This window comes from Coturnix japonica, chromosome 3 (assembly GCF_001577835.2).
Source record: "Coturnix japonica isolate 7356 chromosome 3, Coturnix japonica 2.1, whole genome shotgun sequence".
NCBI classification, from domain to species: Eukaryota; Metazoa; Chordata; class Aves; order Galliformes; family Phasianidae; genus Coturnix; species Coturnix japonica.
In genome coordinates this window covers 12,403,530-12,418,061 of record NC_029518.1, presented here as the reverse complement: position 1 = coordinate 12,418,061, position 14,532 = coordinate 12,403,530, and the positions used below count along the sequence as shown (strand labels likewise).

At 38.1% G+C, this 14,532-nt stretch overlaps 1 protein-coding gene across 4 annotated transcripts in view; it reads left to right on the top strand.

The window, feature by feature from the left end:
• The window catches only part of PLCB1 (phospholipase C beta 1), a 345,117-nt gene that overhangs the window by 256,832 nt on the left and 73,753 nt on the right, over positions 1-14,532 (top strand). For all 4 annotated transcript variants that reach the window (XM_015857085.2, XM_015857086.1, XM_015857087.2 and 1 more), the window contains exons 16-23: positions 536-632; positions 4,681-4,765; positions 5,836-5,960; positions 6,953-7,107; positions 7,607-7,771; positions 9,435-9,534; positions 12,042-12,146; positions 12,499-12,608. In XM_015857085.2, the coding sequence (XP_015712571.1) occupies positions 536-632; positions 4,681-4,765; positions 5,836-5,960; positions 6,953-7,107; positions 7,607-7,771; positions 9,435-9,534; positions 12,042-12,146; positions 12,499-12,608 (942 nt within the window). The remainder of the gene's footprint in view (positions 1-535; positions 633-4,680; positions 4,766-5,835; positions 5,961-6,952; positions 7,108-7,606; positions 7,772-9,434; positions 9,535-12,041; positions 12,147-12,498; positions 12,609-14,532) is intronic.

The following is a 14,532-nucleotide window of genomic DNA, read 5'->3' as shown; positions in this document are numbered from 1 at the left end:
CTGCCATCTAGTGGGAGAAGGAAGGCAGGGCACCGGGAATCACTAACGTTCTGAAGTTGTAGGTCAATGGATTTGGAAGCATAACTTTAATTTGTTTATTACTTCAATTTAGTGAAAAATAAGACTCAGTAACACTACAGATGATCTGAGACAACTGCTCGTGGCGTATTTGGCACCACTGGAAATAAAATTGGATGTTGAAAATGTAGAGCTATGTTTTTTATTTATTCAGTAATACAGATAAGTGTGGTTAATGTTATCTTCGTGGATATGTAAAGGTAATGCAGTCTTTTTTCTGGGAGCCGTGTAGAAAGAAATAATACAACAACAATTTAATTAAACGTTTACATTGTATAACATCTTTCATTAGTATGTGAAGCTCTCATGTGAGCAATTGAATTCACTAAGATAGGATCAGTGAAAGATGATTCTTTCACAGTTGATAGAAAACTGCACTTTGGTGTTTTTGACTCTCAATGGCCATTGTGGATTTTGACTAGCCAAGATGTCAGCATTTTTCCATCTCTGTCCTTAGGGTACTGCTGGAAGTGAGGCTATGGCCACAGAAGAGATGTCTAACCTGGTGAACTACATTCAGCCTGTGAAATTTGAGTCATTTGAAGTATCAAAAAGTAAGTAAGCTAACAATAAGTGATATCTTTTGCTGAAAACTATCTAGCAAATGTTCAGAAGAAAGGTCTGGAGAAATGCTTGCTTGGATTCCTCTCAATTGGATACATGGAGCCCTTGTGTCCAGTCAGGTAATTCCAAGTTTATTTTGAAACATGCATTAGTGTAAGTATTGGGCTTTGTCAACTACGCTGCCACTTCAAAAGCAGTTTAACAAATATTTAATCAGGTTGCTTTTGTTATCCATAGCTGAAGAGTAACTTAGGGAGCCTGAGAAAATTGATCATAAATATTCCTTCAGATTGAGCAAATGTTTTCCCTGTGCTGCTTTTATGGAGGATTCAAAGTAAGCAGAGAGTGTGCCCTTCCTCGTATACAAATTCACACTTCTCTGCCTCTGTGTGTTTTATAGAAAAAGCCATTACTTCATCCCCAGCTGGCATTTACAGAAAATGCCTTGCTAGGAATGCAGCCTGTGGCGTCCTCAGTAAACAGTGCAGCATCTTTTCCTTTCTTGGTGCAGAACCCCCTGCTGTTTGCCTGCCCTTTTTCACTTTGTTTTGGCAGATTGCAATAAGCCTTTTGAGCTTTTTAGCTAAAGAAGTGTATAGCATTTAAATTTGTTATGGATTTGTGGAGGCCTTAGAAGAGGACAGGTAATTGATGTCTAAGTCTGTATCTGCAAGCGCGATTTCACATTTACTCATTTTGAATAATAAGCATAGAAATAGATATCTACCTGTTCACATGTATTGATGTATAAACACATATACATAAGCATTTACAAAATCATGTGGAATTGTGCTTGTTCCCTACAATATCATCCCTTGGATGTTTATTATCTCCATTAGCTCCAATGAAAGTTATGAGTACACAGTGGGAAGGAGGTTCTCCTACTGGATAGGAAGCCATGTGAATCCTAGCAGGACAAGATCATGCTGCTGTTAGAGAATTCTCTTTAAAGAATGTAGATTTCTTCTGTTCCCATGCCTGTGCCTTTCCAAGTTTTGTCTTTTCTGAAGAACTGCTCATGTCCAGATATTTTACACTGTCTTTATTGTTTTTGTGAACTTGTTAAGTGATTCGTATTTCAGGTGTTTGTGTCAAATAAAAAAAAATCCTAGTGTGCAAATACTGCCAGGTGTTTAAAGCAGTGACCTCTGGAGCATGACCTATGGTTCTGGTCTCAGTCCTGGCCTGAAACCTCAGCTGAATGTTTGTTAAGTTCAGTGATGATAACCTAAAGAAGAGGTAAAATTGTTTTTTATTTTGCAGCCTATTGAATTTTTCCCAAGTTGTATTTCTGTTCACCTGCTTCTCTTCTTTCATTTCTCTCTTTTCAGCAGTAAGATTTTTTTCTAATTTTGAATTATCTAATTCAGTATTTGTTTTGATTTGTGATCCTCACCTCTGTTGTGGTAACAGCATCTCACTGTTTCTATCATTCATACATTGTAGGGAGAGCATTTTTGGTCTTTCTTCCAGCTTGGTAACAAAAATATTGAATACAACTAGATCTGTAACAGTCCCCTGATGGCCTTCACTAGATCTATTCCCTTTCTCCGACAGCTAATAATTGTAACTGTTTTAGTGTATCATTTCAAATTGGTAAGAGTTTTTCAATGAGTTTATCCATTCTGTAATGAATTCCTCCTGATACATAAGCGTGGTAACTTAGCATAAGGGAGAAATGCTTCCCCTGGACAGTTTTTTCTTCAGAGGACGGGTTTCTCAGTCCTTTCCAGGTATTGCAGAGAAATAATTTTTTTAATTTTATTTAGGAATTTGCTTAAGCTCTGAACATTTGGTGATATTTGCCAGCTACTGGTTCTGGTTTCCTGCAGATTCTACTTTAAGATAAATACTGAGAAATGCTGCATACTACTACTTCTACAGAAAAAATATAGTACTTGTATTCTAAGTAGAATAAAATATATGCTCCTTATCTTTCCTTGAACCTTTTTTTTTTCCTTTGTGTAGCAGGCCTACATTGGTTGAGTAACTGTGGAGATTGAACACATCTAGTCACTGTTTCCTGGTAGGGCTGTATTTAAGTAACAGTTAGATGCAGAAGTAGAATAGCACTGGCAAACAGAAAATCACCAGTGTATTTCAGTGTCTCTGTGCAATTTCATTTGTTGTTTGTTTGTTTGGTCTGGTTGCCATCAGCTGAAATGTTTTTCTCAGGTGATACAAGCAAAGTGTTTATTAGGAGCTGCAGGAAACTTCCTTTCATGGTATGCTCACAGGAATCGGTGATCGTTCCTAAATGACTCATAAGAAACACATAGTTCAATTTTAAGAAAGTGAGCCTCAGACCATTCAGATACATAAAAACTCAGTCATCAGCGGCACAGTGACCTGTTCTTACACAAGTGATAGTCTGCACTAGCACTGTATGTGTGCATTGCTCACAATATCCAATTAGTGAAGAGGGATGGAAGAAGAGAAGAATCTCAGTGCCATAAGGTGCTTTGATGTGAGTGAGCTGTCTGGAACTGAATTTGGGAGAAAGAGAGGATGCTGCTTGTTGGAAAGGAAGATGAATGGTAAGGAAGTAGTCAGTCTCTGAGGAATGACAGGAATCTTCTACCATTTGGAGATACAGCTATTTAATAATGGAAGTAGCATGATGGTTGCTAATAAGAAGTAGGGGCCACTACAAAGTGTGAGTTCCAGCTCCCCTAGAGACAGAGAATAATTTTTGAAACAACACAATCACGGTCATTCTTTGGCTCTTCAACATGTAATGAAAATAGCTGCGGCCATCTAGTTTGCAGATCAGTATCCGGCAGTACATTTTCTTCTCACCTTGGCCCGGACATTCTAGTTCCTTATTTCTTTGGAGCCACTGCTTCCTTTTTGGCTTCCTATAAAGGAAAGGTCCACCTGTTTCTCCTCTCCTTCTTTCTGTAAGACAAGTGCTTTTGTTCAGTCATCCCTTGATGATAGTAACACAGTTACTTCAAGAACCGTATGAAGGCAAGCATTTTCTTCAGTTTACTGTTTGCTTTCAATAGGGTGGTTAGGGTAGTGAGTTCATGCTCCACTACATGGACTGTTAATCTCATTTTTAAAGAGAGCAGTGTTGAGATATTTAATGACTGTTATCTCTCAGTGCTGTTACCCATTCTGTGCAATCTGCAGAGCTGATTTTGGGAAGCTGTTACGTTACAGGAATCCTTAATTTCTGTATACAGTTAAAAAAAACTAGTAATGAATGTTGAAGGGCTTTGGCTTAGGCTCAGGTACTTGTCACATGGTACTTTGGAAGGCTGTGCAAACATTAGGCAGAGTTAGTAATATAACACAAATGAATGTTCAGTCCCACTGAGTTACATGCTTAGCAGGGGCAATACATCACTTCATGTCAGAAAGTTTGACCACATTAAAGATGTTATTGATGCTCCAGAGGTGTCCATCATTAGGTCTAAAGGCCTGCTGAGACACAAGAGTGTGCCTTCAGTCATGATTAGATATCAGTGTTTCCACGATTGTTTGAGACAGATGTGAGTTTCTCCTGGCACTGGGAAGGTAACAAGAAGCCCTTTAGGCAAAAGTAGCCTACTCCTTAGTTTAATCTGATACAGGCATTAGTTATTAGAACTTGAAATTGGCTCAGAGCCATTGTATCTGCCTGCAATAAGGCTAGACATCTGGCAGGGCCTTTTGTTCTCCTCAAAATTTGCCACAATATCTCTATGTCTCATGTGTAAGCTCTGGGCAATACCTGTCTAATGCATGAATATGGTATTGTGCAAGCGAATGTGAGAGATCTCTAACATGCACTGACTTTCTTTTACTGGCAACTGGCAGTACAAGTGCCCTTCATTTAGGCAATGTTAGCGTGAGTTTACATGGTACCTTTGAGTATATGCAGAGTGAGTTTACAGCTGTCCACAAATGATTGCATACAGAAATTCTTTGAGATTAAGGTGAAGTGAGTTGGTGAACAGATGGTAAGAAGACTGAAACTAAACTAGTTCTTATGTTGTATCTGATTTCACGCTCTAATATGTCACTGTTTTTCTCTCCCCTTTAAAACTGCAGAGCGCAACAAAAGTTTTGAAATGTCTTCCTTTGTGGAAACCAAAGGGCTTGAGCAGCTTACCAAGTCTCCTGTGGAATTTGTGGAGTATCCTTGACTTTCAGAAAGCTGCTTTCCTAGGTTTTCTACAACTGAGGTCTGTTACAGGGCTTTATTGAAATTTGAAGATGTGAGCTGGAAAAATATGGAAACCAAATGAGATTTGTAGACTTAACTGTCTTCATAGATGATTTAATTGGGCTGGACTGATGAACTAATTTAAAAGCTGGCAAGAGTCCTTGTGCTATGGGCTAGGACCGGAGGGAATAGGCTCAAACTATAAATTGAAGACCTACTATTTTGTATTCTTTTTGATAAATTTATCATCTTATGTGAAGTGGTCTGAGTTACAGTAAGCAAATTGGCAAAATGTGGCTGACTTGCTTTTTGCAAAGTCATACAAAAGAGTTTTCTTTCCCATCTAATTCCAAGAGCACTGACTTTATTGCCATCCAGTTTTACTTTTCTTTTTAGTTTACTTTTTCTCTTGTAGCTTTTAAAGAAAAGCTAAGGAGGAATCTGTTTAAACCTTATGATGCTTCTCAATGTCTCATCCTGGCTGCAGTTAAGAAAAAAATGATCAAGTGCCCTCAAGAAGATTAATGGAAAGCAATTTCCACAGATAACCTGCAGCATGTTCTCATCTCAGAGATTTGTAGATTGAACTTAAGAAGTGCAAAGTCATCATCTCTGTCTTCATGTAGAGGCCAAATCTAATGCTCATTCCAAAAGAGCAAACACTTCCACTTTTTAACTGAGAACCTCTTTCCCTGCCAAAGTAAGATTTACTGTTTACAGCTGATTGACCTCTAAAAATGCAGTGCTAGGAAAATTCTGAATTAGGAACTGTATTATAGATGGAGTTTTGTGAAGGGTATACCTGTGCTATTTCTTTGTTTATTCTGAGTATTTTCCGTACAGCAACATCACCTTTAATTACCCCATTAATTTATATCATCTGCAAAATTGTGGATCTCTGGCATTATAGTTGCAGAAATCCAATTAGGAACCCACTGCCATTCTGTAAAGATCATTTGCATTTAAATATTGCAGTTGTGCGACATCTCTGCAAAGTCATTTTTGATACATGTATGAAATCTTAACTGCCCACTATTTAGATATAACAAAATGCAGCTAAGCCGAATTTACCCAAAAGGAACACGTGTAGATTCTTCAAACTATATGCCACAAGTCTTCTGGAATGCTGGCTGCCAAATGGTTGCTCTCAACTTCCAAACTGTAGGTAAGCTGTGCTGGTGTCTTGATTTTGTAATCTGTACTTTTCTATTTCTCTGATACAGCTCCTGACTGGTAGGTAAGAAAGGCTTAATGCATCAAAAGAGTCCAGTGGTTGAACTATAGGGCTGTAAATTTATGTTTTCAATGCAATTTATCTTTTAACTAGGAGTAGCTGTAATTAATATTCTGTGGCTAGTATAATATGTATACGTACTGGCCTCCATATTGTCATCATTTCTATGTGACTACCATTAAGCAACGTTTGAGATTTAATTGTGATCTTTATCCAGTCTTGCAAAAAAAAATCTCAGTATATCAGGGCAATAAGGGATGTATGCCAAAAAAGTGGAAAGAAAATTCCACTTTAGAAGTAAGAGCATAAGAAACAGACATTTAGGCCCCTATATGCACAAGTAACTTCTGAAATAGGTTGTTGCACCTTCAAAGATTACATATGCCTGAGAAATATGAATATTGCCAGATACTGGATCCCAGGACATACCCTGTCTGTGGAATCATGTTATCATTCCCTTTTTCCTTTCCAGTAGAGCCCGTGTACACAGCAATTCTCCATGGAATTCCACACAGTTCAGAAGTCCACAGAGTAATGAAAACATTTCTGAGCAGATTTCAACTGAGTATCAGGCTTCCACTGTCTGTTGTTAAAAGGGGTTTGACACATTAAATACTCTGCTGGCCTGGGTACAGTCAGTACAACACTAAAGTACTCAATACCCAATCATTAACACTCCTTTTCAAATTTGAAAGTTATCTTTTGAGCAGCCTCTGAAAGGTACCTTGTGGATGTGATTCCCCTATGGAAAGAATCCAGGAGGGTGAATGCAGTCATGTCTGAAAGTTCTTTTATTAGGCAGCCATACATAGCTTTTTACATTGTAGTTCATTTGAAACTAGAATAAATAGTGCTATTCTATTGCTTTTTCTGAATCATTATCTATGCAGAAAATAATTCTCATCAATATTTTTAATACCTAGATTTGTCTATGCAAATAAACATGGGAATGTATGAGTACAATGGCAAAAGTGGATACAGGTTAAAGCCAGAATTCATGAGAAGACCAGACAAACACTTTGATCCATTTACTGAAAGTATTGTGGATGGAATCGTAGCGAACACTTTGTCTGTGAAGGTATGTACACACACTGGTGAAAATCAACTTTTTTTTTTTCCTCTCAATAAGAGTCATATCTAGTTATGCTACTGCATATATCTCTTTCCTTCCAGCACTGTTTTAAACCTGTTGTTGAAACTAGTTAAAAATTAAAGGTGTCAAAGATATTGTGTTGTGTGCAGAGACAATAAGTCTGGGGAATGAGATCCAGGTGTCTTGCTAAGGGAAGGGCAGCAGTGTGATCTGAACCACATTATTTCTCACAGGGGGATTCATGGTCGCAGGTCCACAGGAAATCAGACCATACAAGCTGTTTTTCTGTGCCTGCAGTATTAAACAGTGTTTTTATTTATTTGTTATTTTAGATGCACTTTTTTGTTGTTTTGCTTTTTGCTTGTTTTGTTTCTTCTTTGAAAACACATTATCTGATAAATAATGAGGATTATCCACCTGCATCTCAGCCACTTTCCTAGTCCACCAAAGCTGTCTAGTGACATCCCTTTTGTTTTGATCTTAGATTATTTCAGGTCAGTTTCTTTCCGATAAAAAAGTTGGTACCTATGTAGAAGTTGACATGTTTGGCCTGCCTGTGGATACAAGAAGAAAAGCTTTGAAGACCAAGACCTCACAAGGCAATGCAGTTAATCCTGTCTGGGAAGAGGAAACTATAGTGTTTAAAAAGGTTGGTGTAACACTTGCTTCTCAAACCAGAATTGTGCGTTTCATCACTGCCCAACTGGCTAATTCTGTGTTCTATAGATTTCATTTGTTAAAAAAGATAAAGAGATTTTTGAGCAGTTACTTCTCCAACTGTTTCTTAATATTTCTGGTATAATTTTGCTACTCTAGCCATGCCAACCCCATACTGAAATAAATCAGTTTCAAGTCACCTTGGTTGTTTCACAAGAATACAGCTAGAAATAGAAAATATGTCAGTGGATTCATCTGCATGGGATGATGCAGTGCTGTGCTATAAATGAGCCAGTGCAGATTATAAAAGCGCTTTAGCTGAATTTCCATGGCATTTTGCCTCAGCTGAACAGCCCTGAAAAGCAGATCCTGGTAACCTGCAACTGAGGTGATGTGAGTACAGCTGTAACAGTCTGGCTGTCCAAATTAGCTCATTCAAAGCAATCTTATCTCTGCTTAGTTCTAGTGTATGCCACCTAAATATAACCCAGGTTATAAAGGTGCATAAATCCTAATCTACCTGAAGTATGAGATGTAGGAGCTGAAAATACTGAGACTGTTTCAGAACTGTACAACATGGATGTCTTACTGTGAATATTTGAACCAGAATATTTTGCCTTCTGAGTAACTTTCCTTTGGCAGCCTCCCAGAGCTTAAGTTTGGAAACATCACTAGGATTTTTCTTCTATAATGAACTTCCAATTAGTGTACTTCATTTCTCTATTTAGTTACAGCTATGCCCTGACTGCTGCTCTGCTCTGAGAAGCAAAGGTCACTTCTTTTAGTAGTGTTGAAAGTAAATTGTAGAGATTTTCAGTTTTAAATTGTTGCTTTTGTTTTTATTTCAATGTGTATGTCAATTTTAGCAGGATGTGTGGAAAAAAACAACACTTACCTGCACCCAGCTCCAAAACACATGTTATTTTATGTATACAGTGTAAGAAAATGAGATTTTTTAAATTTTACACTATTTTTTAGAAGTGATATCAAAGATTCCAATCTTAGGTAAGTAGCTCTGTAGCTAATTTCAATTTGTTTTCTTTTTTCACTGTTTGGCCTTCTTTTGTATTTGGTGGCAAAATAGCATCCAGTGCTAGTAAGCATCCCTCCTGATTAAACCTGCTTCCCCTGACAAATGAGTGGACTACAGCTCTCAGAAACTCTACTGAAGTCGATACGGTTCATGTAATTCAGCACTCTGCAACTTGTGTTGATTTACATGTTGAGTTTTCAATGCTTACATACATTACCAGAGACTTTTATGGAAAGTAAATAATCCAGTTGCTGCAGACACAATGGAAAAAGAGAACATGCAAGACTGACTAAGTGGAAAACATTGGAATGTGAAAAGAGTTGAGCTGAGTCCCTCGTATCATATTGAAAATGCAGGGCCAAATTGTTGTATTCAACATATTGTGCTAACATCCCACCTCAAGTTCCTTGAAAGAAGAGCAGTTCTATGATAGTTATTTTTAAACACAGGTGTGTATATACCCTGATCTCTTGCATGGTAGTACCTCCTGTGGATGTGTAGATGTTACTGTCTGCTGGGCTTAACTTTATCTTTTTTTGTCTGATATATTGCTAAGTTTTGTCTGGATGGAGCTCTTTCATTCGGAGCAGAAAGTTAATAATGCAACAATGTTTCTTTTTAGGTTGTTTTACCTACCCTGGCATGTTTGAGGCTAGCAGTATATGAGGAAGGAGGGAAATTTATTGGCCATCGGATATTACCAGTCTCAGCAATTCGACCAGGTAAACCCCTTCCTCCATTGAAACAGACATTGTATTGTGAAAAGGAAAAGCAAACGCAAATCACCAGCAACCTCATAGATTTATACAATCTCAGAATTTGAATAATATATTTCAGCTTTGAAAAGGAAAATACCATATTTCACCAGAAATGTAAAATTCGAATCAACCAGAAAAACTGTCATAATTAAATGGTTGGCACTTGCTCATCTTTAGTAGATAAAAAAAAGTAATAATCTCTTAGAGAATCAGAGATGGCTGGAAATGAAAGCAGAGGATGCTCCTGTAGTGTAATTTTAATATGCATGCAACATGATCTCTTCCAAATCATATTATTATCACTATTTTAATTAATGGGCACAATGAAAATTGTAATTTTCCAGGTCAAGAGATCTGTTAAATATTTTGCTTCAGAAAGATGCAGTGACATTGGCATTTTGAACAGTGTTCGACTTCAGTACCAGTTTTCCAGTGAAGGGAGGACTCTAAACTAGAGCAAGCATATGGGCCATAAATACTTCCAGTAGAAAGTATCCAGTGGATACTTTGACAGTGGAAAAGGAAGAATATCTTCCTTCACTATACCTGGTCTAGTTGATTCCAGCAGTAGCATATAGTTTATGTGTCCCTGTATCTAGCAGTTGTTGTCCATATTATTTGTCAAGACCTTAGTCTTTAAGTTTCTTCTAGTACTTTCTAGATCTCCTTTGATGGCCAGTGATGTCAGGGCTTTTCTAAGAACTCCAAGCCATCTTGCCTTGGCTGGTGTGGGTCATGTGGCCTCGCAGTGAGCATGGTCAGGTAGATGGATGTGACTGGTGGGCATGCACTGCTCCAGGATTTCCTCAGTCATCATCATTTCTCTTTCCCTTCTCCCCTCCCTCCTCTCTCCTTCTGTTGGCCACACATTCCTGGCTGTTATGCCAGCTCTGCTGATCTCCACACCTCTTTGTGAGCAAGCTTAGATTATCGATACAGCAGACAATTCATTTTTTATTCTAGGCATATTTTCTTCTGGGTTAATGGATAAACTTGCTTCATGACAGATCTGTTTAGCTCCAGAGGAAGATATGCGATGTGTGAGAAGAAAAGGAGTTGTGAAGGATTTCCATCATCTGGTGGAAGTGAGCTCTTATCAGGGCTGATCCGTTTTTGCAGCACTTAGCCTTTGTGTGGCACAGAGTCCTTTTAGCACAGCATTAAATCACATTCATGCTTTCAAGTTTGTGCTTTTTAGAACAGAAGCTGCTGTGTTAAATGATACAAGCACTTTTGAGAGCTTTTATCCTCAGGCATTTTCTTCTGTCCTTTTGACTCCAGTATTTGTTTACAGCATGAGATGGAGAACAGCATGTTGGTTTTAGTCTTTTGTACATGCTGAAAATCTGCTGACGGAACTTGAGGGGGCTGAGAAACCTTTGTAAGATAAAATTCAGCTCTTTTCTGAGACATTATTGAAAACTATCATACTGTCACACCGTATTATTATAATAATATGATTATTATTCCCAAAGTAAGGATTTAGCTGTTACTTGGAGAGAGTTGCTCCGATCAGCCCAGTGAGGATCCCTCCAGATAAACTCACCCTGCTTGTGTCTTTTATCTTACAACTACCATATGTTTGGCTCCATAATCATCCCTTTGGACAACAGCTTCAGCCATCATGTGGGAGACAGAGGAAGCAGCTTTGCCACGCTGAAGACAGTTTGCTGGGACTGGAAGTTCATTTCTCCCACTCCTACCAGTAATTCCATTGCTGTATTTAAACTAAGCAGTATGGTGAGGCATTTGAGGGAGCTAAGCTGATATTTGGTTTTTCAAAAGTGTAGGTTGCTGGGCTGTCTATCCACAAAGTCAGGTAGTGGGTGGCTGGGAGAAGAGGCTTGGGGCTGCCAAATCTGTGATTCTGTGCCATGAACTTGGCTAATCTGTGCTGCAGTGCTGTACCTGTACTGTTAAAGGACAACCGTCTTTCAAAACTGTCTGAAAATGTTTCTTGTTCTGATATATTCCTACAGTTTGTCACGTGACAGGACTCACCCCTCACACACTTTGTAGATTTAGTGCTCCATTGTCTGTATTTTCAATTAGGTATTGGATCATTGATCTCAATTTTACTTGTCAGTTTGGATTCCTGAGTGCTATAATGGTCACTTTTGAAAACATAGCGAGAGCTACGAAACAAACAGCTAAACAAAAACCTAGTAAAAATCAATACAGGAGAAAACATTCAAAATTAGATTAATGACAATGTTTTGCGTTATTCAGACGTGTGAAAATAAAGTGTAAATACTATTTTAAGCAGCAGTGTCATGTGCCTTTCAAACAGTTCCTTGTCTGCATATTTACTTATCTCTGAAACCCCTTGGGCAAGTCTTAACCGGATTAGAAGTCCCTGAGGTTGCTGGCTCAGCTGGAGACAAACTATAAATAATAAATGTTAACACAATTGCATTGGGCATATCTCTAGAAGAGTTTTTGCTCTGAACTGGTTCGTTCTTATTTTACAGGCTACCACTACATCTGTTTGAGGAATGAGAGGAACCAACCTTTGACACTGCCAGCTCTCTTTGTGTACATAGAGGTCAAAGACTATGTGCCTGACACTTACGCAGGTAATGCTGTGAAAAAAAAAGACATCCTGTATAGTACTTCTGTTGTTTTTATTTCTAAAATGACAGGTTTTTTTGTACTGTTCCTTTCTGTGCCTCATGAGAAGTAAAATCCAAGTTGGGTGTAAGGCCATCATAAAATGCTGTGTTCAGAAAAATAAACATCCACATAACCCAAACAGGAAATCTGAAAGAGTACATTAGAGTACTTGCATGTGATGGTATACTGTCATTCACTGCTGTTTCTATGACTTAAGATTATCTCTCAGTGGCAGATCTGTAGGAAAGGTACAGCATCTTAAAGCCTGAGGAGCATATAAGAGGTTTGGAACTGATGTATTTGTATTATTTCTAGATGTGATCGAGGCCTTATCCAATCCAATTAGATATGTAAACTTGATGGAGCAGAGAGCTAAGCAATTGGCAGCACTGACTCTGGAAGATGAAGAAGAGGTAAAGAAAGAGGTAAGGGGGGTTTTAGAGTCTCTGCAAATTACACTGCTGTGCTTAAAGATATTTACTTCACTTGGGAAGTCCTCAAATTGTGTGTATTGATTGCTTGAATACTTGCTAACATCTCATTCAGAATGAGACTAGAGTATATGACCGCACAGCAGCATTGTGCTGTGTGTGTGCTTCCACCAGAAGAAGCATGTTGTGCAAAACCTGCAGTACTGCTCAGAGGTAAAGAGAGACTAAAAGCTGACTGGGAAACAGAGTTAGGTTGTTGCAATGTTTCATGTAGCACATTAAATCATTAAAGTCAGTGCCTGTTGTTTTCCAGGGTGGTGCAAAAATTGCCTTTATGAATATATATATTTAAATATATACATAAAAATATACAATATATATATATATAGTGTGTATATATATATTATATAAGTAACAATGCTGTACGAGCAGCTTTGCCTGAAAGTATTGTACAGTATTGTAGGCTCTGTTTATAGCTCTTTGTTGTACATACAATTGCATAGATGTAATTTTGAGCATGCTTCATCATGCTGACAGTTTAGCTTTCACTTCCAATGAAGTAAGTCTGTATTCCTCCAGATGTTCAATCTCTCTTCCAGACGTTATCACTGTGACACCTTCAGCATGGTTTGAGAACATCAACTTTGTATTTTGAATATTGCTTGAATCAAAAGGCACTCTGAAGGGGTCTCTAGCAAAGATGAATACTTTCATAATCCTAAACTGCTCTCAGCTACGCTAACTGCCTTCTTCAATTCTCGGATGTGCAAAGCATCACTGAACTAGATTTTGTAACCAAGAATACATTCCCAAAGCAGACCAGAAAAGTGAAAGTCATTACAATTCAGTGGCCAACAATTTACTCTTTGTGCAGTGTCACAAGTTCGGCTGAATGAGGACACTGTGAAATGCTCAGTAGTATCTTAGACAGTTATCTAGGACACTCTACACATGAGATTCTATTTTAATAGCAAAATCTTTTTTTAACATGATCCTTTAAATACCTTAGAGGTCATTTTTACTTTTGAAAAAAGTCCAGATTTCTCTGGTCTGTACAGGCTTGTTTGCTAGAAAAATTCTATCACAGAGTATCTTCTTAAGCAAATGCGAAGATGGAAACCTGAGTTGTAGTGCTTCAGTAGTATTACCATGTGTCAGGGAGCTTTAAAGCTTTTGGGATAAAGGAGTGTACTTCAGAGTAGCAGAGAAATATTTTTAAGGGAAAACTGTATTGATTGCAGCGGTGCATTTACTAAAAATGTATAACCGTTCAATTAGATGCAGTAGAAATAGACAGGTTAAAAAAATGCCACTCAAAATGGCAATTTAAGTGTACCATTGTTACTATCTATTTATAAACTGTGATTCTAGGTAAGATAATTGGCAGCTGGGCTGTGCTTGGAAATACTGAGTTACCTGATCTTATCTGATGAAACATTTTCTTCAGCAGTCAGCAGGACTGACTGGTTTGTTTACTTACACTTGCCCACAAGAACCACGTTGATTATAAATGACAAGCACATTCACTGGCAACACAGCTAAATAATTCTGAGTATGTCTGCCAGACATGTACATGTAAGTACACCTGCACTCAGTTTCCTTATGTGCAGTTTCTGTCTACACCCTATTAATGTTTGTGTCTAAAGCTGTGCTGCCTCCACGCACATATTCCCTTCCCCACACTCCTTCCCCACTTCTCAATCACTCTTATATATCTGAGCTGCATTCTTGCATCTATCAAAGGAAAACTGAAGGCTTTTCTTTGCTACTTAGAAGTTTAAGCTGCAGCTTGCTTGGTGGGAAGTTCCCCTGACTTCTTCCAAAACAGTAGTAAAGAAAGAAATCTAGTAGTGAATTGTTCTGAATGAATAAATTTACCTTTCTCTAAGCTTCAAATTATAGTGCCTGTTAATTGTCA